We start from the raw sequence: 22,587 nt of genomic DNA, 5'->3' as shown, positions 1-22,587 counted from the left end.
CCATTCGGGTATCAATTAAGCGACTGAGTCAATGAGCTGGGCAGTCGAACTCAAAGCGCAACACACCTTGACTGAAGTTGGGCGGAGCGAGACAAAATGGCCAAGAACTCCGTCAAAGAATGGGCGCTGGGCAGGGGGAAATGTGGAGCAACTGAGACGCAATCTGAGGGCTCCGCCAATCACGGGTCCGAGTCCACGCGGCGACGGTATTCTTAGCAGCAATTAGCATCGGCTTGATTAGCGCTGAAAAGTCAGGGCCCAGCAAAAAGTGGAGGTGAGAAAATGGTTCAAATCTCGCCCCGGAGCCAGATGGTTTCCCTGATGGTCCGTCCTGTTTCTACCCCACAAAATATGTCGCCGGTCATGTCAAGTTTGTTGGGTGTTTAATGGCCTTGTAGGGCATCATGACCATTGGGGCGTGGTGGGGAGGACCAAAGGTTCCGACTGTCCAGATAACCACCACTAATCTCGGAGACTCCCAATTTGAGACTTGGACGACACCCTTTAGCTTGTTTCCTTTAAAGCGGACGACCAGACAGAGGAGGAATCGAGGTGGGCAGCGCCCGCCTGGTCAAGAATGGATGCAAGGTGCTTTGCTCTGTGCTTACATCGCCATGGCGATAGCATGTGTGAATTTTCTCTTCATCCTTATTGCGGTCGGGATCGGCTATTCCAAACGACCTACCGCGCGCAGCTTCTCGCGACTCCGACTGTACCACGGCCACTGTAATCGAACGAGTCACTGGGCGACCGCCATCCACATCATCATCAATCTCTTTTCCACGGCCCTGCTGGCGGCTAGCAGCCATGCCATGCAGTGCGTGGGAGCCCCCACCCGCGAAGATGTGGACCGGGAGCATAAGAGGCGCCGCTGGCTGGATATTGGAGTCGTGAGCTGGCGCAATTTGCGCATCATGAACCCTAAGCGGAAAGTCCTGTGGCTGTTGCTTCTTCTCAGCTCCACCCCAATCCATATGCTGTTCGCCATGCCCGTGTCCTATCCTTAAATCCACTTTCCCGTACTGATCTGTACCCATACAGTTACAACTCCGTGGTATACGCCTCGATCGTGACCTACAACTATGCCATGATCTTGATCCCCGCCGATCTGTCTCCGACCGAGGCACTGGTCCCGGCGAACGACTCGGCCAACTTCTACGCGGCGGTGGGGAGCACCCCGGAGACAATCCTCACCGAGATCTTCAACGGAACTTTCACCAACATGACCAATGAAGTTTGTCTCGACAGCTACGACGTGCAGTATAACACGCAGCAGGCCACTCTGATCTTTGTGGCCGACCGACGATTTTTCCCGAATGAAAGCAGCCTCAGCGCGATGATAGACGGCTATACCTCCATTTATGACTACACGAACAACGAAGGGACTGGCGTCGCTGAGACTGCAATAGCGAATAATACGTGGACTGCGCAGGGGATCAGCTGGAATCTTTCCTCTGCTGCCATCGGATACGAGAACCCCGATGAGCTCCCCAAGGTTCAGATTTCCCACTGCATGGCCAAGCGCGCAGTCCAGCGCTGTGAGCTGCTGTTTAGCCCGTCGATCGCTCTGGCAGTGATTGTCAGCAATCTCGTCAAGGTAGTATGTATGTTCTTGGCCGCTCGAACGGACCGACCAGGAATCTTACTGCGAGTGGGCGATGCTGTCGCCTCGTTCCTCAACCAGCCTGATCTCACCACCCAGGGCCGGTGTCTCATGTCGCGGGAAGACATGATCCATGGCCCCAACCCCTGGGAACTACCACCCAGTGGGGGGAGTATCTTCCGGCGCCGGCTACGTTCCCTGTGGTTGCCAAGGATGACAGATATTGCTTTGGTGAACCTCTCCACAACCCCAAGTGAAGGGCTGTTGGAGGGAAGTCGTCCAAGGAAGCTCTCCGGTCGGAAGTTCTGGTTCCAGGCTGCGAGTTACAAGCGATGGGTGCTTTTTCTTGTGTTGTTAGTCTCCCCCGACCCGATCGCCAGAGCTGGTCGCTAATGTGAAATACTCAGATTCTCCGCCTGTATCGGGGTGCCCAGCTGGATTTATCACGCCCTTGTCACCGAAGCCCAGTGGTCTTTGGCGGACCAGTGGTACCTGGGCTTTGGTAGTCCGAACTATGAAACAGGGCTATATTTCGGCACCAGTAACATCCTGGCCCTGGTTCTACTGACCAATTCCCCCCAACTGGTGTTTTCTATTCTGTACTTCCTCAGCAAAAACCTGCTATCGTGCATGCTGGTCACGGCCGAGTACAACGACTATGCGACGCAGCGCAAGCCTCTCCGCGTGTCTTGGCCCCGGGGCCACCAGCGATCCTCCTACTACCTCTCGCTGCCGATGCGATACAGCGGACCGTTATTTGTCATGTCGGCGGCCCTGCATTGGCTACTCACCGAAAGCTTCTACTCCGTCGATTGGAATGTGTACAACGTGTTTGGGGAAGTCGATTACGATGCGTCCCCCAACGGATGTGGCTTTTCCCCGATGGCGATTTTCATGACTATCATTCTCCTTGGGATGGCAATGGGCGCACTGCTGCTGCTGGGGGCGCGCCGCTTCAAGTCTCTTATGCCGTTGGCGGCGCATTGCAGTGCGGCCATTAGTGCGGCCTGTCATCCCCCGCCCGGAGATGAAGGCGCTGCTTTTCAACCGGTCATGTGGGGGGAAGTCAGTCATCCCGAGTCCTCGACTCATGGCCATTGTACCTTTACATCACAAGTGGTGGCTAGCCCCTCCATGTCCCGTCTATATAATTGAAGAAATAAATGTTTCTGTTTTAGCATTTCCCTTGTTGACCCAAGTAGCGACAGAGAAATTGATAATATCTTGGATACGGATTTCCGTGCATAATGTCAAGGCATGGTAGGTTGTCCGATGCACTATCTCTCACAACCTTACAACCTGCTTTGCTCTAACTGAGCCAAGTCAACTTGAGTCAACTCGGTTCGTTGATCACTTTCCGCCCCCACCACTGGACTAATCCAACGGCGATCATCAGGTTTTGGCGTATGTGCATTGACTCGTAGTGGGATTAGTTCTTTCTGTAACTAACTAGCACATCAAGTCAACTCAGCGGATACCCTAGCAATTCTTTTCCGTCTTCCGTTACTCCGTCTCGTCCGCACTTGGCCTGCTCTCCCCTAGTACTGTACCTAACTGTAAACTGAACTGTATCCCAAATGCTTGCAGGGAGGGTAGAAATGGTTGGTCACATCTTGCTGACCTCCTGTTTTCATGATGTTTTTCGTCTTGGACCTTATTCGAATGAGAAGTAGAAGAGACCAGGATCCCATCCACTTCCAATGTTTGGTGCAATTTCCCCGCAGCCTACCCAGCGGATATAATCTACGGGGTCGTCTGCCTGCTTCAGGGTTCCTTCTCTCCCTCTCATCCACTACTGCAATCGGCACAATGCTTCAATTTCTACTTCCCGCTCTGGTTGGGGCAATTGGCTGTTTTCTGCGAGTCGTGGCAATTGCACGGAAGTATTCTGCTGCTCAAGGGAGCCAGCCGGCGGCGTTCCCACATTTTTGGTATCTATGGACGGTCTGGGAGGGGAAATGAAGCATCGAACACCCGGAACCATGCCAGTCACGGTATGACCCAAGAGCTGCTTGATCTGGAGCTATTTCTGATACACCAGGCGAAGGCAAGGTGGGGCGCGTGGCGCCCAACATGTATCCATGACCGCCATCAAACCATACGAACCCTATGTCAACAATGCATCGCCATCTTGCTTGGTCAATTCGATGAATTCGTTCGCGAGGGGAGTACCATCGACCTGCAGCGATGGATGCAGTGTTATACCTTCGATGTGATCCGGGGAGATTACTGTGAGTCCCCTCATTCTTGCGAGGGACTTAGACACCGTGACGATCCTGATTGACCACGCTTGTTGCAGTTTGGTAACCGACTCGGATTCATGGAGTCCGGCTGGCAAGACATTGACAATATGATGCAAGGGCTGTAAGGAAGCATGGAGTTTTCTGCTCTGCTCGGCGCCAATTTCTAGCTGCTTCCGCTTCTCCGGGCCAGATTCGGAAATCCAACCACTGCTCTGTTCGCATTTGTGCAAAGACTGACTGATGCTCGGAATGGGAGCAGGAACCCGCGGCAGGCGAAGGAACAAGAGGCCGATGGCATGCCACGAACAGCAGAAGACTTCTACCGAAAGTTGGAGATCCTCCGCGAAAAGGATCAGGCAGGCTACGAATCCTATAGTTCCGGGGAGGCGCTAACCATGAGTATTGTAGGCGAAAGGGACACGACGAGCAACTCTCTCACCGCGATTCTTTTCTACTTCGCCCAAAACCGCAATGTATACCTGAAGCTTCGGCGAGAGGTCAGGGAAGCGACACTTACCCAACCCAATGCTCCTATCACCTTTGACTGCGTACAGAAGATGCAGTACCTGCAACGGGTCATGAAGGAAGGTCTCCGGATGCATGAAGCGACAGGGCTGCCCTTGTGGCGGGTGGGTCCCCGGGGAGGGACCATAGTGGCTGGGACGTTCTTCCCAGAGGGAGAGAGTTGCCAAAGTCCGGTCAACGCACCGAATCTTCCAAGATTGACATGCGATGTAGTCGATCATCGGCATCAATAGCCCGGTAGCCCATTACAATCTGCAGGTATTCGGGACAGACGCAATCGTCTTTCGACCCGTCGGTGGGATCCCACCCCCACGGACAAGGAGCAGCTCAAGCAGATGGAGCAGTATTTCCTACCCTTCGGAGCTGGGACACGCACGTGTATTGGCAAGAATATCTCAATCCTGGAGATCACCAAGTCATCCCCGAACTCGTGAGCGATATGATATCGAGCCGGTATCGCAGGGAATGAAACATGTCAACCACTGGTTTGTGAAGCAGAAAGATGTTATGGTTCATCTGCGGCGAGTGGAGCAGTGAAACGGGTCGGGTCAAGGGCCCAGCGCCCCGGAGCATGACTAGACACCTGGGTTGTCTCCCCTCTAGGGTTTTTAGGACCGTCCCCTTGGATCTGTCAAAAAGCTCTGTCATCACTGGAAATCATGGTGCTCGGCTGTATCACGAGCATAGCTTCCAAAGTTGTACTTCGTCACATTCAGCGTTTGTTGTTACGACGAGGCGCTCTTTGTCTTCATCGCCTAATGACCTGTGCATAACTGTACTAGGGCACCCAACGCGCGCCTGGAATTATACTAAGCGCACACTTAGGAAAAGAAAGGAGTCCTATTATGTTAGATGTGACCCTGTTGACAAAGGTGGTATTATTCTAGTCGTGTCTGAGGAGGCAGCTGTCAGGTTCCTGGTTGAGATCTTCTATTGTATCAATCTGTTCTATGCTCAATAAGTGTCATTTCACAGCTTTTGCATATTGTGGTGGTGGTTGTTGCCGATTGCAGATCGAGTAGGCTATTCAAGGGGGTTAACATCTTGCTCGGTAGCTTTGATCACTGAAAAAGCACCCTGCATCAGAAGCGTATATCTGAGATTCTATGCAATCTATTCCTATACTAGGAAATAGGTCAAATCTCAGGAGTAAGGGTGCATATGTTTCAAATGCAGAATCATAAGCGCTTTCTCAATCATACTAGGCACATACGACCACAGGGTGTGGAAAACAGGGCTTCCCGTCCGCTCAGCCGTACTTAAGCCACACGCCGGGAGGTTAGTAGTTGGGTGGGTGACCACCAGCGAATCCCTTCTGTTGTATGTTTTTCTTTTTTTGCTGTTTGGGATTGTCTTTTCACTCCGTATGTAGTCTTCACGAGGCGATACTGCGAAAGTTTGGTTCTCTGGGTCACGTCGCGAGCCCTCGCCAGCTCAAACACCAAGCCAGTAAAAAAATACTCACAAAAAGTTCAAGACTAGAGAGTTTTGACATGTAGGACTTGAAAATGGACATGTCAGAGATCATGCTCCTATCTTTGACTCATAGCGCCCGAAGAAAGACTATCATCTCCTGTAGATCTCGGTTGTCAGGATAGCCTCGCTCTAGATGCCGACAAATTGACTCTCCTTCCAGCACTGTACGTGGGGTCATCCACCACACTCCCAGTCCGCGAATTTTCCCATACCAGCAGGCCAGCAACAGCAACGCCCGGGCATCTTTTGCCAACAACAGCGACTTGAAGTTGGGCGACATAGTGCTGAGAAATGTGACGAAGCTTAAGACAGTGGTTAGAAGCGGACGATCAGCGAACAGCGCCCACGCAACGTCGAGAGCGATGCGATGATAAACCGGCTCAAATACCAATGACTCTTTCACCGTACTCAAACCAAAGAGCCGCAGAAATGAGGCTGGAACACCTTGGAGCGTTGCCTGGGGTGGAGCGGGTCGATTCATGATGGGATTGTTCTCCACTGGTGCTAGAGCCGCTGAGATGCAGTCTCGCGGCAGGGAGGGCATCTGGCGCCAGACTTCGTCTTTCCCCCGCGCAATCCTTAACCAGGTGGGACCGCTGGTGACATCGGGAGACAACGGCCAGGCCTCTTCTGGAGTCAATGCATCGACGTGGCAGAAGACTAGTAGCCACAAAAGCATGGATGTGCTCAGCAAGGCGGCTTTGTCATTGGATTGAGGGTTCTGCGACAGCTTGCGATTGAAGCCAACCAAGGCTCGATCCCAGTGGTAGGATTCCACCAAGTCTGGAGTCAATCTGATGGGGGTTGTTGTGTGGCGCTGGTACGTTAAGGCTACCGTTGTGATGGCATGCTTAAGGAACGGAGTCTAGGGAGTACGTTAGCAACTGATTGACACAAGTGTCACGGCCAAGAGAAAAAAGAAGAAAAAAAATAAAACAAATACAGAAAATGGGTAAGAAGGAAAGAAGAGAGGAAGAAGAACAAGCCCACCGTGTGTGCTAATTCCACCACCTGATTTTGATATACATCTAATCGTTTACCATAGCTCATGGTCGGGGCGATTCGTAGTTGGAATTGAGCTATCAGCCGATCGGTCGGGCAAACCCAGCAGGCTAAACCAGCAGGCGGCCGGGGCGGAGCAAAAACATGCTCGATCACGGGTTGTAGTGCCTGCGTCTTAATTTGAGTGCAGGTAAAACTACAGGAGACCCCATAAGCCTGGCATTGTCGACACATGGGCTTGATCTCGTCGCACTGCCATAGGTGGAGGCAAATTAGCCACTGCACCCAAAGGAAGACTGAGACCCACCTTCACCCGTCGAAGCTTGCAGTTCTTACAACCCCATCTTGATCGCTGTCTGACACGAATTGTCCCCATTGTCTCAACCTCCAATTTCACTGACCCTGTCTTTGTGGAGTGAGGGAGATGTTGTCGGTGAGTGACTTGTTCTCAGCCTCGCGAGGTATGGAGGAATGCATGCACGTGACGGCTCCCGGAATTACCGGCTTTAAGGATGACGGATGGCGCTAGACCTCTTTTCGGTTACAGACATCCCTGATTGGCTCGATGGACAATACAGCTTCATTGTCGGCTTCGATCCAAGATCATGACGTGGATAGCATGTCGGTGAGATATCGAGTATAAAAACAGTTCTGAAGAACCCTCACTGGAATTGCACTGGCACTGTGTTCGTATACCAAGTTTACTCCTGAGCTTTGATTTCAAACCACTGATCATACTCGTTTGACAATCTTCAAGGTTCCGACATTGTGTCCCTGTCGAGGATAAATAACCCTGCTCCCGACAACCCACCACACCCTTAATATGCCACCCAACGAAGCAGCTTGGCTTGTCCGTTCTAAGGGTCATTTCTTCGAAGTTCGATCCGCTCCCTACACACGCCCACATGAAGGAGAAATTGCCGTACGAACTCACGCCGTGGCCATCAACCCCATTGACTGGACGGTCCAAGGCCAGGGTACCACCCTTATGTACCAATGGCTATCCTACCCTACCATCTTGGGCACTGATGTAGCCGGAGAAGTCGTCGAGGTTGGACCGAACGTCACCACATTCTGCGTCGGAGATCGTGTACTCGGCAAAGCATGCGGCACCGACGAGATGATCAATTCTCACTCCCAAGGCGGCTTTCAACTGTATGTCATCCTCGCTGCACATATGACCTGTCCCATTCCCGATCAACTATCGTTTGAGCAAGCTGCAGTACTGCCCCTGGGAGTTTGCACCGCCGCATGCGGGCTGTTTGAACCCGACCAGCTCAATCTCAAGCCCCCATGCGCTCGCCCGGAGCCCACCGGCCAAACCGTCATCATCTGGGGTGGGGCTAGCAGTGTCGGTACCTGCGCAATCCAGCTCGCTCGAGCCGCGGGATACCAAGTTTTAGCAACCGCCTCGCCCAAGAATTTTGAGCTGGTGACACGATTAGGCGCCAGTCGGGTCTTTGATTACCGCAGCGAGACGGTCGTCGCGGACATGGTCGCTGCGTGCCAAGGCAAGACTGTCGCTGGAGCACTGACTGTGGGGGCCAATGCGGCGGATTGCTGTTTTGATATTCTCGCTCAATGCACCGGGCCCCGAATTATCTCCATGGCTGCGTATCCAGTTCCACAGCCGCCGCCGACACATCTCACGGTTCCTCGGACAGCCCTCGCATTCATGGTCGGCAATTCGAAGTACTGGTACAAGTCCCGCATGCGAGGAATCAAGTACAAATACATCTTTGCCAGCACGCTCTATCATAATGGGGTGGGGGCCATGCTTTTCCAGCAGTATTTGCCGCAGGCTTTGGCCGAGGGCCGGTTTCGGGCAGCACCTGAGCCGCTCGTGTATGGCAAGGGCCTGGCGGAGATTCAAGGGGCAGTGGACTTCCACAAGTCGGGAGTGTCTGCGAAGAAGGTCGTTGTGCTGCTGAATAATTAATTTGTTTCTGGGTTCAGGCTTGCTGCGCGTGAATTTAGGAGAATCTTAGGTCGGCCGCCGAGACAGCCCTATGTGTGTCACTTTTTTTGACTTTTGTGTTGACACTGATGTATTGCATTGAAAACGCTTAGCATAATATGATTGCTCTCTCTAATCGCCCGTATCCAAAACTTGACCAGGGAACCTGGTTCTGCCTTTGACTTGTGCCTGGTAGACCGTGCACTGTACAGCTTTCAAAGCCCAAGGTGCTAAAAAAACCCCGTCTGATGTAAAGAACCAGTGACCTCTGGCTGAGTACTGACTAGCCGAGACTGGGATGACCAAATCTCCAAGAGCTTGACGGCTGCTGGTGATTTGAAAATGCTTCTGTCAGATGCCCTGATACATTGCAGCATTTCGTTACTCCGTCCTGCGAGATCCACAGTGACTGTACGATCACACAAGTCAAAACATTCAAACTTCTGCCTCACTTCCATCGGCCTCCGACATAGACCACCTCTTTCTTATAGCATGATCTTGAGCAAATCGCACCGTCTCGTCCTTCTCGACAACGCGGAAGTCCACGCCTAAGGCACCAAATTTGATCTCTAAGTCTAGCAGCTGGGCTCTTCCTTTTGAGTCCAGCTCCAGAGATTTCCGCGGCACCCACCCGTCGATACATTTGATACAGCCTTGCCCGAACTCTTGCTCAGCAAAAGCAAACCGAACATAGAGAGTCCGAAGTAGAGGTACACTGTCTGAAACTCGCAGAGATAGGCTTTTTACTTCAGCACACAGCCACTGCAAGCAGTATAACAAGCAGTCTGCGATGAAGAGATGCCTGAGCGAGTGGGGAAGTATTTCCCACGGTGGTATCGTGGGCTTATAAGCACCTTTCCCGTCGAACGGTAGCAGGTTTCCCCATCGCATATGTACAGTCTCCAAGTTGGAAAACTCACGAAGGAATCCAAAGAAACTCGGCTGCGGGCTCTCTGCCTCCTGCCATAGGCGTCGACCTACGGAGACGAAGGTCAGATTGAGATGGCGCAGCGAGGATTGAAACCGTCGCAGGTGATGATACAGTAGCGTGAGCCTAGGAAAGGTATGGCAATTCGGGTATGCCACTTATTGAATTCCAATGTCAATAACTCCAGGATCTCCGGGACCAGCGAGATTAGGAGGGCAAGAATGTACAGATTGCGATACGGGCTCGTGTTGGAGCCTGGCCGTCGGAGGCGAACGCACAGTGTAAAGCTGATCGTCTTTGATTTGGTAGAAGGCAGTACAAGCACATAGAGTGGACGCGTACAGCATAAGAAAGCGAGCCCATGTTACGAGGTCTTGAACGAAGTTCAGCCAGTCCCCAGTGCTGAGAGGATCGTGCTTGAAAGTTCCCGCCGCAGCCTCAGGAACATTGATGGTGAGGTATACTTCTTTCGTGAGATCTTCAGTGACGACTAGGAAATTGGCAAGCACATAGCCAAGAGAGATCCCTGTACTGCTCTTTTTTAGACCAGAGAGAATAAAGCTGAGGAGCGAAGGAGACGATTGTGAGGATAATTAAAGACTTGGGAAAGTTAGTGCTGTGGGGGCATGGAAGAGACTAAATGGAAGACACACACATTCTGAGAGAATCAGGGGCCTCTGGATAAGTACCATCCAGTTGTGGTATCATATCAGCGGGCGAAAGTGACTGGTTCCTGGACGTTGGTGGAGGGGTGTTTTAGGGATGGTTGATGGTTGATGGCTGATGGCTGATGTGGAGAGGGGGAATGCGGCTGGGGATCCCACTCTAACCATCAGCGACTAGCCCACTCTATTGTGTACAGCGTTACATGTACATTATCTAACAGTACAGCATCTGACAGTACAGTACAGTACAGTAGAATACAGCTCAGCAAGCTGGTGCCTGAGGCCACTAATATTATTCACCTAATGCACTGCTTAAGGAACAATTTGGGTACACAGAACGGATGTTGTCGATCATATCAGATAGATTGTAATTTTTTGCAGCTTAGTTGATGACTGTTTAGGCATTTGCTATCTATCTACTTTAATTCGTCGCAATGATGCTCAAGTTGTTTCCTTCATCGGAGTTCATTTCAACCATAGGGTCCCATCGCTTTACAATACCCCGGCAATCCCAATAAGCTCTCTGTCATAACACCATCACTACTAGGTGTAAGGGGCATTGTCCCTAGAAAAAAAGCAAAAACAAAAGCAAAAACAAAAGGGCAAAAAAAGGCACGAATCCATCATCACAGCTGGAAGCAATTGCACACTCCGGAAATACAGGCGCAAGTCTGGGAGCAGCAGTCCTCGGGGTATTCGAAGATGCAAGGCTGGCCGACGGCGGTGCACTGCAGCGGGGGGGCGCACTTGACAGAGATGCTGGCGGGCTGGCCGGTCAGTGGAACCGAGTAAGAGGTGGGGTTGCTCGTTCCCGCCGTGCCCGACCACACCGCGGCGTTGTAGCCGGGCTTCGGCGCCGCGGTGAATGTGAGCTTGCTTTTGCGCAAAGCCTTGAAGGTTTTGGACGCGCTGTCGAAAGTGAACGAGTCCCCGTAGATGTCGGCCGGATACTTGACCGTTACCGAGCATCCTTCGTTGGCGATGGTCAATTGTGCGCAAGCTACGCTCGCCACCGCATTTCCGACGAGGCCGTCGGCCGGGGTGTGGCTGCAGATGTCTCTCGTTTCAAGCACCGGCGAGGTGCTTGCTAGGGAGGCGCCAAGGAGGTAGAGGAGGGTGGATTTGAGCATGATGAATGGCTTAAGCGGGTTACATCAAAAGGCGCTTGAGGTCGGGATGTTGTACTGGGGTCTTCACAATGGAAATTCAATTTGCACACCAAAGTAGGTGCAGCGCTGCGCCTTTAAGAGCCAGAGTGTGCCCATGTTGTCACACATGACTGTGCGACCGAGAGCGCATATTGAATTCCATGAAGTCAATTGCAAAGTAAGTTTAACTCAATCCGTGGAAAAGGAGTTTTGTGGGCGGCTTGTACGAGGTCTCCATACAGTGTTGGGATCGCTTCCGGCTATGCTTGTATGCTAAGATTATGGTTTAGAAGCGCCATTGGTCGATTGATGTTTGCTCACGTGTTTAGATCGATTCTAGATCACATTCTTATCTGCTCGGTTGGTTCGACATCGGCGTGATTAAATCTAAGATCTCACGTGAATCATAAACCACATTGCAGTGAACCATGGAAGGGGGACTTGCGGGTAGACAGGCAAGCTTCTAGCCATACTGCATTTGCGCACCGGCTATTTTCTTCCACCCCTTTGAGAGTCAGAAAATCGAGTAAAAGCTTCACAACTTCATAATCATTATGTTCTTGCTTTAGAACCCCGACAAATGTTGAATGGTAGGCCAAAGACATTTGTCGATTTTTACCTTCGTCTCCTTAAAAAGATCATTAGCTGATATGAGGAAGAAATGCGAACGTCGTGGGGCCAATTATCCGTATGTGGCGAGCAATCGGATCGAGGCAACAATGTCAACCATCCCGGCCATTGGAATGTTCAGAAATGATGCGTGATCATGCACGAACCGCTTCAGAGGCATTTATTAGCAATTCTTCCATTTTAAGTGGCAACTCAAATTACAAACCGGAGGTAAATGTCAGATATCAATCGGAAAGACGCAGTCATATTAGAGGAGGCACACAAGATCCTCCCCGGTTATTCTCTCCCTTAACCGGGTCAAAAAACATACGAAATCGATGGATATGAAGCGAGTGACCCATGCAATCTGCCTGGTATTATAAAATCCCCCAATCAGACCAAAGAATCCACACTGCCCTCCCCGGGATGCCTGTTGGACCCTCTCGCTGCCTCTTCTTGCGCACTCCTACTCCCATCACCATGGCTCACCTCCACCTGCACATCCATCCTCTTCACAATCGCCCCCCCATTCCCCACGAGAATCCCTTCCTCACTACTCAAACTCAAATCCAAACTCCCATTCCTCCCACCCCCGGCCTTAACACCGACATGATACTTCCGCATCTCGCGCCGCAGCACTTCAGTCGAAGTCGGTCGTGGTCGTCCAGCTACAGCGAGTTCAAACGCCCCGCCGCCCCAATTTCCGTCCCCATCCTGTGTCCCCCAACCTTTCTTGGTAGATCGAGGCCGATACCCCGAGGTACTTGTACTCCGGCCATAGCCGTAGCCGTACATCGTCCTGCCGGAGGAATAATGATCAGTCGTGCCGAAGAGGCGCGGCCAGATGAGGCTGACGACCGCTTTGAGACACGGGGCGCAGGCGGCGACGACGGCGACATGCACCTCGACGGCGGAGCTGCAGAAGCCGATGGCATATGTCGCGTCGGTGACGGGGTGGGTCGGGAAGAAGCCGTTCGCCAGGAGAATGATTCTCCAGATGCCAATTGCTGTTGCTCTGTGGTTAGGCTCTTGATTTTAGCTCCCGTGCGTTACATGTGGTAGAGGGAAACGAGGCCAAACGTACACCAATCCCATACATAGTATCAAACAGACGGCCAATTTCTTTCGCCACGGCATGTGAAGGCGGAAGGTTATCAGGGTCGGGATCGAGACGACAAGGATATCTGTGAACAGATTTATGGCGGCGGTGGAGACATAGAAGGCCCCTTGGTTGATACAGCTCCCATTGGCGAGGGACTCGTCGTAGACGTAGGCGATCGGGCGGCACTGGAAGATGTCGACGAATAAAACAGCAAGGAAGAGGAGGATGGTAACGCTCGTGGTGCTCCAGATGAGGAGGTTGACTAGGCGAGATTGCGACTCCAGGCGGCGGAGGAAGAAGAGGATCGAGAGTTTGACCATTGTGAGGCAGGGGTTATAGATGAGTTGGTTGGCGAAATTCCACTTTCCATCCAAGCTTGGGGGTCAGTCCTGATCTGTTTTGGTGGGGCAGGATATTACTCGGAATGCTCGTACAATGAGGCCAGTTTTCATGTTGTAGTCTGCAGGAATGTCCCATTCGTGGATGCCCACATAGTTGGTTTTAATGTCTTCATCTGTCAGATAGAAGATCAACTAGCGGATGAAAGGGCAAACAGACAATACCAGGACGTGATGGATTGGCCGATGGCCAGCATCTAGGAATGCTTAGTGGGGAGTGAACTGGCGGGGGAGATCCATCATGCAACCCACGTATCCGGCTACAATGAACACATCGTCTGCCTCGATTAGCTATATGATCGACAAGTTCACCAGGGAAAGAAAAGCTCACCAGCCCCGAACCGCGTCCGTGTCATGAACCTACTCCATGACCGCAGGAAGACTGCAATCCCCCCCAGGATAGGAAAGGCGACTACGACCCCCAAAGCCACTTTCTGGTGACTGTCGTCAACCATGGAGGGTGGATGATCATCGATGCATTGCAGAAATTCACAGGACCCAGGGATCGGGGACAAGTGATCTTATGAACTCAATGGAGCAGCAGACAGCCTGACAGGGATAAATTCCTGCATGCAGGTCCATGGCGCCAATTTTCAACGCCGACCAGCGCAGCAGGGGTGTGTTTCCTAGTGTGCGCAGCCAAATCACCGGAACGGCGCTCTAATCATGCTCCTTTCTCTCCGTGCCGTGGGAATCCAAGGCCCTGCAAAATGCAGGCAATGGCTGTGGCGTGTCCTATTCACGCCAAAAGTGAGGTCCAGCCAATCAATCAGCAATTCTTAAAGAGGCAGCATGTAGCTGGCTCGGCCGGAAAGCACGGCAGAGAGCGTGGGCAGGCTAATTAAATGCAAGATAATTTGGCCAAAACGTGCGAGACTAAACAAGCACGAATAGATTGGATCTCATGCAAGATTGGAATTGCTGCCTGGGGCTTGTTCCGAAGCTAATCGCGCCGGTAGTTTTGGGTGGTTTGGGGCTCGGGGCGGGATTGGCCGTGGCCCGGACCATCTGGGGTTTCCGATCCACTTCAATCCACTTCAATCCACCGGACTCTCGCTAACACCGGACTATCCACAAAAGCTCCTCGCTAACAACAAAACTAGCCCCGGGGAATGCAATCAATTGTTCCGTGCAATCTCCGGCAAGGATCCGCCCAGACTGATGCCCAGGCTTTTAGGGTTTAGCCGACTGCACGTTGGTATGGACTTTCGTCCATCATCCCGCATGGGATGTTTTGCCGTAGCCTATGGGTGCTGGGAGGTTCTCCTGAATACTTAACGGCCAAGCCCCCGGCCTCCGGGTGTACCATGAACTGAGAATTCAGTTTCCACCATGGCTCCTTCCGCACTTTCACTTCTGGCCGCACTGGGCGTCTGCTCGCAGGCCCTTGCCGCTGCGGGGACAGTCTCGGTGGCTGCCACCACGGTCCCTTCCGCCAACCCAATCGCGAATGCCCCGTATTTCGTCAGTGAAACACGGCAGCTCACGGAAAGTGTCCTACGGACGCTGGGGAACCACAGGTCCCTATTCGAATTTGCTGGCGCCAACCTATCCCTGCCCGCCGTGGGCACATGCAAGATTTACCCCGGAGATGCTGCGTGGCCCTCGACCTCCCAGTGGTCGATATTGGATCAAGCACTGGGCGGTGCCCTGATCAAGACGGTCCCTTTGGCTGCCACCTGCTACCCGGCCTGGTCGGCGTACTACAACCAGACAGCCTGTGAAGAGATCTCTAGTGATTGGACTGTGTCGTACCTGCAGTACGTGTTCAGCCCCCGAGAACGCCCCTGAATGTAGTCGCTAATCGTTAGCAGTGCTGCAGACCCCGCCTCAATCATGTGGCCCCTGTTCGAGGGTCGTAGCTGTCTCCCCACGGATATCGCGACCTCTTCCACCTGCACCATTGGTGGCTACAGCAGCTATGCCGTCAATGTCAGCACTGTGGCCCAAATCCAGCTGGCGGTCAACTTCGCGCGCAACCATGGGCTACGCTTGACAGTCAAGAACACAGGCCACGACTTCAGCGGCAAGTCAACCGGTGCTGGGGCCCTGGGCATCTGGACCCACAACCTCAAGGATATTGAGGTCTACGATGAATACCACCTGGGTAACTACCGTGGCCCGGCTGTGAAGCTGGGGGCTGGTGTCCAGGCCTTTGAGGTTTACGAGAAGGCTCACGAGCTCGGCTACACTGTCGTTGGGGGCGAGGGCAAGACCGTGGGTGTGGCCGGTGGGTACGTGCTCGGCGGTGGCCACTCCCCCATGTCCAGTGTATACGGACTGGCTGCAGATCAGGTTCTCGCCCTGGAAGTCGTCCTGGCCAACGGTCGTTTCGTGACTGTAACCGAGAAATCAAACCCAGACCTCTTCTGGGCTCTTCGCGGCGGCGGTGGTGGTAAGCACCTATGCACCCTTCCATGCAGCTCTCCCCAGTCCCGGAATTAACACAATCCACAGGAACCTACGGTGTCGTGAGCTCCATCATCTCGCGCCTGCACCCCAAAATCCCCGTAACCGTCTCCACCTTTTCCTTCATGACATCAACGAACGTGACAGCCGACACCTTCTGGGCGGGCGTGGATGCGTATATGAAGCGCTTTCCCACCAACGCCGACGCAGGCACGTACGCTTACTTCTGGATCATCAAACTCGGGGAGGAGAGCTTCGAATTCCTGATGAACCCTTACTTCGCGGTGAACCACACGGTGGCCGAGTTCAACACGCTGATGGCCCCGTGGTTCGCCGACCTGGACCGGCTGGGCATTACCTACACCCCCAATACGACTTACTACGACAATTTCTATGACGCCTGGGAAGCGGGCTTCCCTCTCGAGACTATCGGCAGCGTCACGATGATGACCGGCTCGCGCCTCATCCCGCGCGAGAACTTCGTGAACGCAACCCTCCTCAACCAGACTGCTGCCGCCTTTCGTTCAACTGTTTCCGCGGGCTACTCGCTGTTGGCCTTCAACCTCAAGGCCGAGCTCCCCGCCGGCTACCCGGAGAGCGCGGCCAACCCGGCCTTCCGGACCACGCTGATGCACGCCATCACCTCGACCAGCTGGAACAGCAATGACACCAATGAGGAAATCATGAAGACAATGGATACCCTGACGTACGATGTGTTAGGCGAGTGGCGCAAGACCTGCCCGGACTCCGGGGCGTACATGTCCGAGGCGGATATCCAGGAGCCGAATTTCCAGCAGGCATTTTACGGAAATTTCTACGCACGATTATATGCTCTCAAGCAGCGGTGGGATCCCGCGGGTCTCTTCTACGCGCCCACGGCTGTGGGGAGTGAGGATTGGCAGGTGAGAAGTCTGGATGGGTTACCAGACCAAAATGGGCGGTTGTGCCGGGTTTAAGACAATTTCACTGATGTTATTAAGCGTTTGGGGAAGTTTTGTATGATGATATTTTTATAGTATTGGTTGAAAAAGAGGCAATTATGCAGAGTTGTAGACCATACTTAGGCCTTGTCACAGGTCGGGTTTGGGTCCGGGTAAAAGTAATACAAAGCCAGCCTTAATAACCAGCTAACGAACTTGATTGCTGCGGAAATCGAGCGAGTTTCCCTTTCCGCTTTAGGTTGAATTTGGCGCCGCTTTTTGCTCACTAAACAGCTCGGAGTGTGGGGGGAGCACAGAAGTATATATTCTAAATAATTTCTATGCAATTTTAGATTGCTTTAAAAGTAAATACTAGAAAAGTAACTATTACTCTAAATCCTTATCTAAGTTTATATAATTTAGTTTTATAATCTAAATAAAATATATATACTACTAACATTATATATTTTACTTTAGTCTTACCGGCGTGCCCGTTATTTTTCTAATTTTTAAAAATATTAAATCTTATTTTAATAATTATTTTATATTTAATATAAATTTTCTGATATTAATATACTTTTAAGTACTAATAAAGTTAATCTAAATTCTAACTAAAGTTATTAAAAAAACTTTATTTATAGATTAATAATACTTTATAACTACTTAAAACCTATACCTTTTTTATCTACTATTTTTTAGATTTTATAATATTTAACTCTACCAAAGGCATTAAAACTTGTTGATTTATAATCTATATATAATTTACTAATTTAAGAAAATAAATAAGATTTAGTAGTATAGAAAATACTATACCTTTTATAAAGGTATATATTCAAACATAACCCATTAATAAAAACTTTTAGTTTAGTTTTTTTTAAGAAATACTGATTTGGAGACAGAATTAAATTTAGTATTTTTTTTATTATAATAATCTAAAATTATATAATATTATTTTAAATATTCTTTTAAAGTGCTGTAAATATATATTCTGGTAGAAAAATATATAATTATTATAAAATCTTTTACTTTTAGTATTAGATTATATATAAAATAGCTTAGATATAATATTTTTAGCTTAAAATAAGACAATAGGTATTTATTTAGCAGTATATAGTAATAAGTCAGTATTTAAAAAACTTGAATTATATAGTTGTTATAAAAGAATTATATAAGAATATATCAAAAAATATCCCAGTTATCTGGTTCATCTAATTTTATTAATAATATTGCTAATATACTAATTTATTTACCTATAGTTTAAACTACTAAGAAATCTTAAGAACTAAAAATTAAATAAAAAATAGCTGAATATATTTTTATTTTTTATAAAAATAAAGACTACTTTTTTTATATTACAGGAGAGTGTAAAAGGTGGATTAGTATTTTATTATTAAAACCAAACTATAAGAGTATATTTAAAACCAGCTAAAAAAATGATTTTTATTATAGTATGGTTATATTAGCTAAAAACCTGTTATAGAATATTATATAAGGCAGTAGATAGAAGTAGGAATTCTATAAATTATTAGAATTAAAAAAATATTTAATATATTCTATATAAACTTTGGAAGCCTATATTTTTATAAGACTTATTATACTAATATAAACCTAAATATATTAGTATATTAATAAAAATATAAAATGAGTATTCTTTACTAGCAGTAAACAAATAATAGAAAATTAGGATTATTTTCTACTAATTGTTAGTAGTTATAGAAGTAAAGTATCAAATAATTTATTTAATTATTACAGCTGTATACTACCGCCAGGTAATTACTAAAAATTAATAGTAAAGTTTTAAAACTATAAAATAAGTTAATACTTTTTAGTTAGAGCTACCAATCCTTAATTAGATACTAAAAAGATATAAAAAATAACTATTATCTATATAGATAACAAATAAATAAATAATTTTTAATACTTAACTGCCTATACCTAATTTTTATTGAAAACAAGATATAATTTATTACTAAGAATTTATTATATAGATATATGTTAAGTATTATTTATATTTTATATATATTTATTATATTATTCAGCTTTTCTACTTTTTAAAGCTATCTCTAAATATATTTTAATATAGATATATTTTAACTAAGACCAGTTTGGGTAAGTTGCAACTTCTGCTTTAATATTATAAAAAACAGTATTTTTAGCTGATATTTTAAATTTGAAATCTTAAAAGAAGTTCTTAAATTAACATATATTTATATTATATTTTTTATTAACTTTCAACATACAGCAGCTTATTAATAGATAGATATTTAATTAAAAATAATTAAAAGGTACTTATTTTCTATCTGGTTTTAGATAGTTTTAGTTTTGGATTATAAGCCTAAGATTAGACAAGCAGTAATTTTTTCTTTTAAATAGAGACCTGTTTTTTATTTAATATTATATTTAAATCATAGTAGTAGGCAAATATGTATTCACTTAAAGTTATATATATATAAAAATATAATATTCTATATCTTAATTAGAAAACTATCTAATAGTAAAATAAATTTACTCACTGCTTGCTATTAAAGTTTATATTTAGACTAGATCTACTATCTAAAACTAGTCTACTGCTAAGACTAATCTACTATTTAAACTACTCTATTATTTTAGAAAAGTTTACTGCCTGACTGCTTTACCGCCTCTGACTGCTTTTGATACTAATAAAAATACTATAAAACTAGTAGATATATAGACTAAAGATCTACTATAACAGCAGCATACCCAAGCAGGTAATATAAATAAAAAAAAATTAACTTTTATATAAGAATATTAAGTTTAGTATAGGGCAGTTCTGCAGGTTTATTTATAGGCTGGTAGGGACTATATAATAAATTTTATATAATTAACTATTATTCTAATAGATACTGAAGATCTTATAGTACTAGTTATATAATAACCCTATACAGCAGATAGTAAATTAGAACTTTTTATAAAACCTGCAGACCTAGTGGCTGGTGGATGGGCAGTAGTAGTTAATTAAATATATATAAACTAATATAAGTATATAAAAATAGTTTATATATTAGCAGCAGCCCAACCAGTTGCAGATTAAACCAGTCTACTATTATTTCCATACTATTACCTAGTTTAAAGAGAAATTGGCTGTGTTAATCTATATTACTAGTAGTTAGTCTGGATATATATCTAAGTTATTAAGCTTACAGTATATTAATACTAAGTAAAATTATCAGCAGAGTATTTTTATTAATAATAAAATAGTAACAATAGTTTCTATATATTATAAAGAATTTTATATTAGTAATAATATTAAAGTAATCCACCAGTATTTGCCCCGCGAGGTGGGTAGTTTGCTGGTATGGTATTTATAGCTAATACTACTATTTATCTAATAATTTAAAATATAATTAGACTACAGCTGTAGCCTACTCTGCAGTCTTAATAAAATACAGACTTCTACTACTATACTAAGATCTAATACTACTACTGGTATATATACTGTCTTAGAATCTAATACTATAAAAAAATATTATATACAAAGGTTAGTTTAGGGCTCTAATTCTAGTAACTAGTAAAAGTAAACACCCAAACAGTTACAGACAGTATTAAAATAGAAGATACAGATATAATTATCTACAGCTATTAATATTTAAATATATTAAAATATTATAATTAGTATCAGCTGGCAGTTTCTACAGCAGAGCAGTATATTTTCTAATAACTAGTTTAAAAAAATAGCTGCAGCGCAGGCAGCAATAGATGCAGATATAAATATAAAAAAAAATTAGATATTTATAGCTAGTAGATAAATATAACAGACTTATAAGCTATATCTTTATCCCAGATAGCACAGATAGTATATAGATCAGAAATAATAAATACAGCCAGTACTTTTACTTAGCAGTAATAGATATTCCACACTTTCAGCACTAACTAGTATAAATTTCTAGGATTTAAAAAAAAGATTAGATATAATATACAGCCGGCTGTAGCAGATAGTCTGACAGTTATTTTACTAAAATAGTATAGTAATAATATTCCAAAAACTGGGCCGGCTATATATACAGATGCGGTAGGTATAGTAGCTGGTAACTAAAATAATTTAAAATAAAAACAGTCCTATAATAGGTATAATAGGTATTTAAAAAAAATAAAAGTATATTATTACTGTTAGTTGTATTTATTACAGTAGAAAAGTTTACTACAGTAATATACTTATTTATTATATAAAAAACAGATATACAGAGTAATAGTAGAATTTTATTATAATACAGAATAAAAATAAAGCTAGGTAAATATTATATACCGGATGTGGCAACTAAAAGTAGGGTTAGTCCTCTAGATAGACACCTAATAGCCAGACAGAAGTAAAAGAAATTATACCTACTATAATATTTAAATCCTAATAATAGCAGTAATATTATCTAGACTATAGACAGGAAAGATACAGCTGCTGTAGTATAAACAATTATTCCACAGGCCCTGGAACACCCTACATAGGGTGTTTCAACCTGTGGGTCGCATGCTGCTACCCGATTGGCTGAGCACCCTGACAGTAACCATAAAGTATTTTAAAAAGTAGATGTAGGGTGGTAATCTTATATATAGATTAATAATTCTAATATTTAAATAGAATAAAAAAAAGCCTATTCCAAACTATTATTCTAATTTTCCCAAAGATTCAGCTTAAGTTAGGTTTACTACAGTGTTTTAAAAATATTAAGTTTTTTAAATAAGGTAGCTGATAGCTGTAGCTAATAACTAACCCGCTACTTATTAAACTATACAGAGTAATTTAAAACAGTTATAAAACAGTATTTTAAAAAACAAACAAATTTTAAGATAAGCTATTTATTAAAATAAAGAATAAGTTTTTTAAACAGCTGGATAGTTTTTTAATTATTATTTACAAGTAATACCAGTATAGAGTTTAGTTTAAAAAGATTATTTATTATTTACAGCAACCAGCCTACTGAATTCTATATAAATATACTATAGAAATCTAGGATTAAATTATATAATAGGACTAGATTGCCCTAGATTTTAATATAGTTAAATTTCTATATAATTTTTAAAAACCTATTCCTAGTATTCCTATTTTTAATAATAGGCTGTGTTGTTGTTGGGATTATAAAATATATAATTATATTACCCACAGCTTGCAGAAAATATAGAACTATTAAAAAAAATATACAGTTAGATATAGAATCTATACTAGGGTTAAATTAGTATTTAAAAGTATATAATTAATAAAGCCGAACTCTGCTGCTTATATAAAATTATAGATTACCAGCAGTTATTTCCCAGCTGGTTTGGATTATATTATATTTATATTTATAGAAACACCAGACTGCAGCTATTTTTTATAAAATAAGCTGATTAAACTGTAGATACTGTACTGTAAGTATAAAAGCATATTTAGACTGTATAAAAGCAGCAGATTATTTAAACTAACTAAATATAAAATACTAACTTATAGTTGTAGATAACTGGGTGGGTAGTATATTTATAAAATATTCTATCTAATTAGTTATTATAGTATATAACCACATCCGAAAATAATTCTTTAGATTCTATAGAGTAGGGTATAGCATAGATTTAAAATACTATAAAATAAATAATCTAAAAAAGCCAGCAGATAGTA

The 22,587-nt window shown here is 45.7% G+C and overlaps 8 protein-coding genes across 8 annotated transcripts; 4 read left to right on the top strand and 4 right to left on the bottom strand.

The window, feature by feature from the left end:
* The first annotated feature begins 294 nt into the window (after positions 1 to 294).
* BO82DRAFT_311044 (uncharacterized protein) lies at positions 295 to 2,936 on the top strand. The gene is made up of 3 exons (XM_025632395.1): positions 295 to 979; positions 1,042 to 1,956; positions 2,011 to 2,936. The coding sequence occupies exons 1-3, from the start codon at positions 405 to 407 to the stop codon at positions 2,756 to 2,758; spliced, it is 2,238 nt and encodes a 745-aa protein (XP_025491430.1). The 5' UTR covers positions 295 to 404; the 3' UTR covers positions 2,759 to 2,936.
* A 649-nt stretch (positions 2,937 to 3,585) lies between these two features.
* BO82DRAFT_365127 (cytochrome P450) lies at positions 3,586 to 4,805 on the top strand (the record flags this gene model as incomplete). The annotated part of the gene is made up of 4 exons (XM_025636989.1): positions 3,586 to 3,597; positions 3,903 to 3,967; positions 4,037 to 4,475; positions 4,605 to 4,805. The coding sequence occupies 4 exons, from the start codon at positions 3,586 to 3,588 to the stop codon at positions 4,803 to 4,805; spliced, it is 717 nt and encodes a 238-aa protein (XP_025491429.1).
* A 907-nt stretch (positions 4,806 to 5,712) lies between these two features.
* BO82DRAFT_432599 (Zn(II)2Cys6 transcription factor domain-containing protein) lies at positions 5,713 to 7,262 on the bottom strand. The gene is made up of 3 exons (XM_025640792.1): positions 7,157 to 7,262; positions 6,838 to 7,101; positions 5,713 to 6,712 (listed from the first exon to the last, which is right to left on the bottom strand). Exons 1-3 carry the CDS (start codon positions 7,223 to 7,225, stop codon positions 5,915 to 5,917), a joined length of 1,131 nt encoding a protein of 376 aa, XP_025491428.1. The 5' UTR covers positions 7,226 to 7,262; the 3' UTR covers positions 5,713 to 5,914.
* Positions 7,263 to 7,592: 330 nt separating this feature from the next.
* Positions 7,593 to 8,855, top strand: BO82DRAFT_92312 (zinc-binding alcohol dehydrogenase family protein). Its single transcript, XM_025641655.1, has one exon. The coding sequence runs from the start codon at positions 7,673 to 7,675 to the stop codon at positions 8,786 to 8,788; it is 1,116 nt and encodes a 371-aa protein (XP_025491427.1). The 5' UTR covers positions 7,593 to 7,672; the 3' UTR covers positions 8,789 to 8,855.
* A 35-nt stretch (positions 8,856 to 8,890) lies between these two features.
* Positions 8,891 to 9,794, bottom strand: BO82DRAFT_92307 (uncharacterized protein). The gene has a single exon (XM_025641654.1). The coding sequence runs from the start codon at positions 9,695 to 9,697 to the stop codon at positions 9,242 to 9,244; it is 456 nt and encodes a 151-aa protein (XP_025491426.1). The 5' UTR covers positions 9,698 to 9,794; the 3' UTR covers positions 8,891 to 9,241.
* A 1,075-nt stretch (positions 9,795 to 10,869) lies between these two features.
* On the bottom strand, positions 10,870 to 11,529 carry BO82DRAFT_365123 (uncharacterized protein; the record flags this gene model as incomplete). The annotated part of the gene is made up of 2 exons (XM_025636988.1): positions 10,870 to 10,964; positions 11,061 to 11,529. The coding sequence occupies 2 exons, from the start codon at positions 11,527 to 11,529 to the stop codon at positions 10,870 to 10,872; spliced, it is 564 nt and encodes a 187-aa protein (XP_025491425.1).
* An 894-nt stretch (positions 11,530 to 12,423) lies between these two features.
* Positions 12,424 to 14,111, bottom strand: BO82DRAFT_432598 (uncharacterized protein; the record flags this gene model as incomplete). The annotated part of the gene is made up of 6 exons (XM_025640791.1): positions 12,424 to 13,171; positions 13,241 to 13,620; positions 13,693 to 13,766; positions 13,817 to 13,853; positions 13,909 to 13,934; positions 13,988 to 14,111. 6 exons carry the CDS (start codon positions 14,109 to 14,111, stop codon positions 12,550 to 12,552), a joined length of 1,263 nt encoding a protein of 420 aa, XP_025491424.1. The 3' UTR covers positions 12,424 to 12,549.
* An 877-nt stretch (positions 14,112 to 14,988) lies between these two features.
* On the top strand, positions 14,989 to 17,053 carry BO82DRAFT_383767 (FAD-binding domain-containing protein; the record flags this gene model as incomplete). The annotated part of the gene is made up of 3 exons (XM_025638040.1): positions 14,989 to 15,416; positions 15,471 to 16,051; positions 16,114 to 17,053. 3 exons carry the CDS (start codon positions 14,989 to 14,991, stop codon positions 17,019 to 17,021), a joined length of 1,917 nt encoding a protein of 638 aa, XP_025491423.1. The 3' UTR covers positions 17,022 to 17,053.
* Positions 17,054 to 22,587: the final 5,534 nt, after the last annotated feature.

Source organism: Aspergillus uvarum (genome assembly GCF_003184745.1).
Source record: "Aspergillus uvarum CBS 121591 unplaced genomic scaffold BO82scaffold_30, whole genome shotgun sequence".
NCBI classification, from domain to species: Eukaryota; Fungi; Ascomycota; class Eurotiomycetes; order Eurotiales; family Aspergillaceae; genus Aspergillus; species Aspergillus uvarum.
The sequence above is the reverse complement of the archived record's forward strand: the minus strand, read 5'-3'. Positions and strand labels throughout refer to the sequence as shown.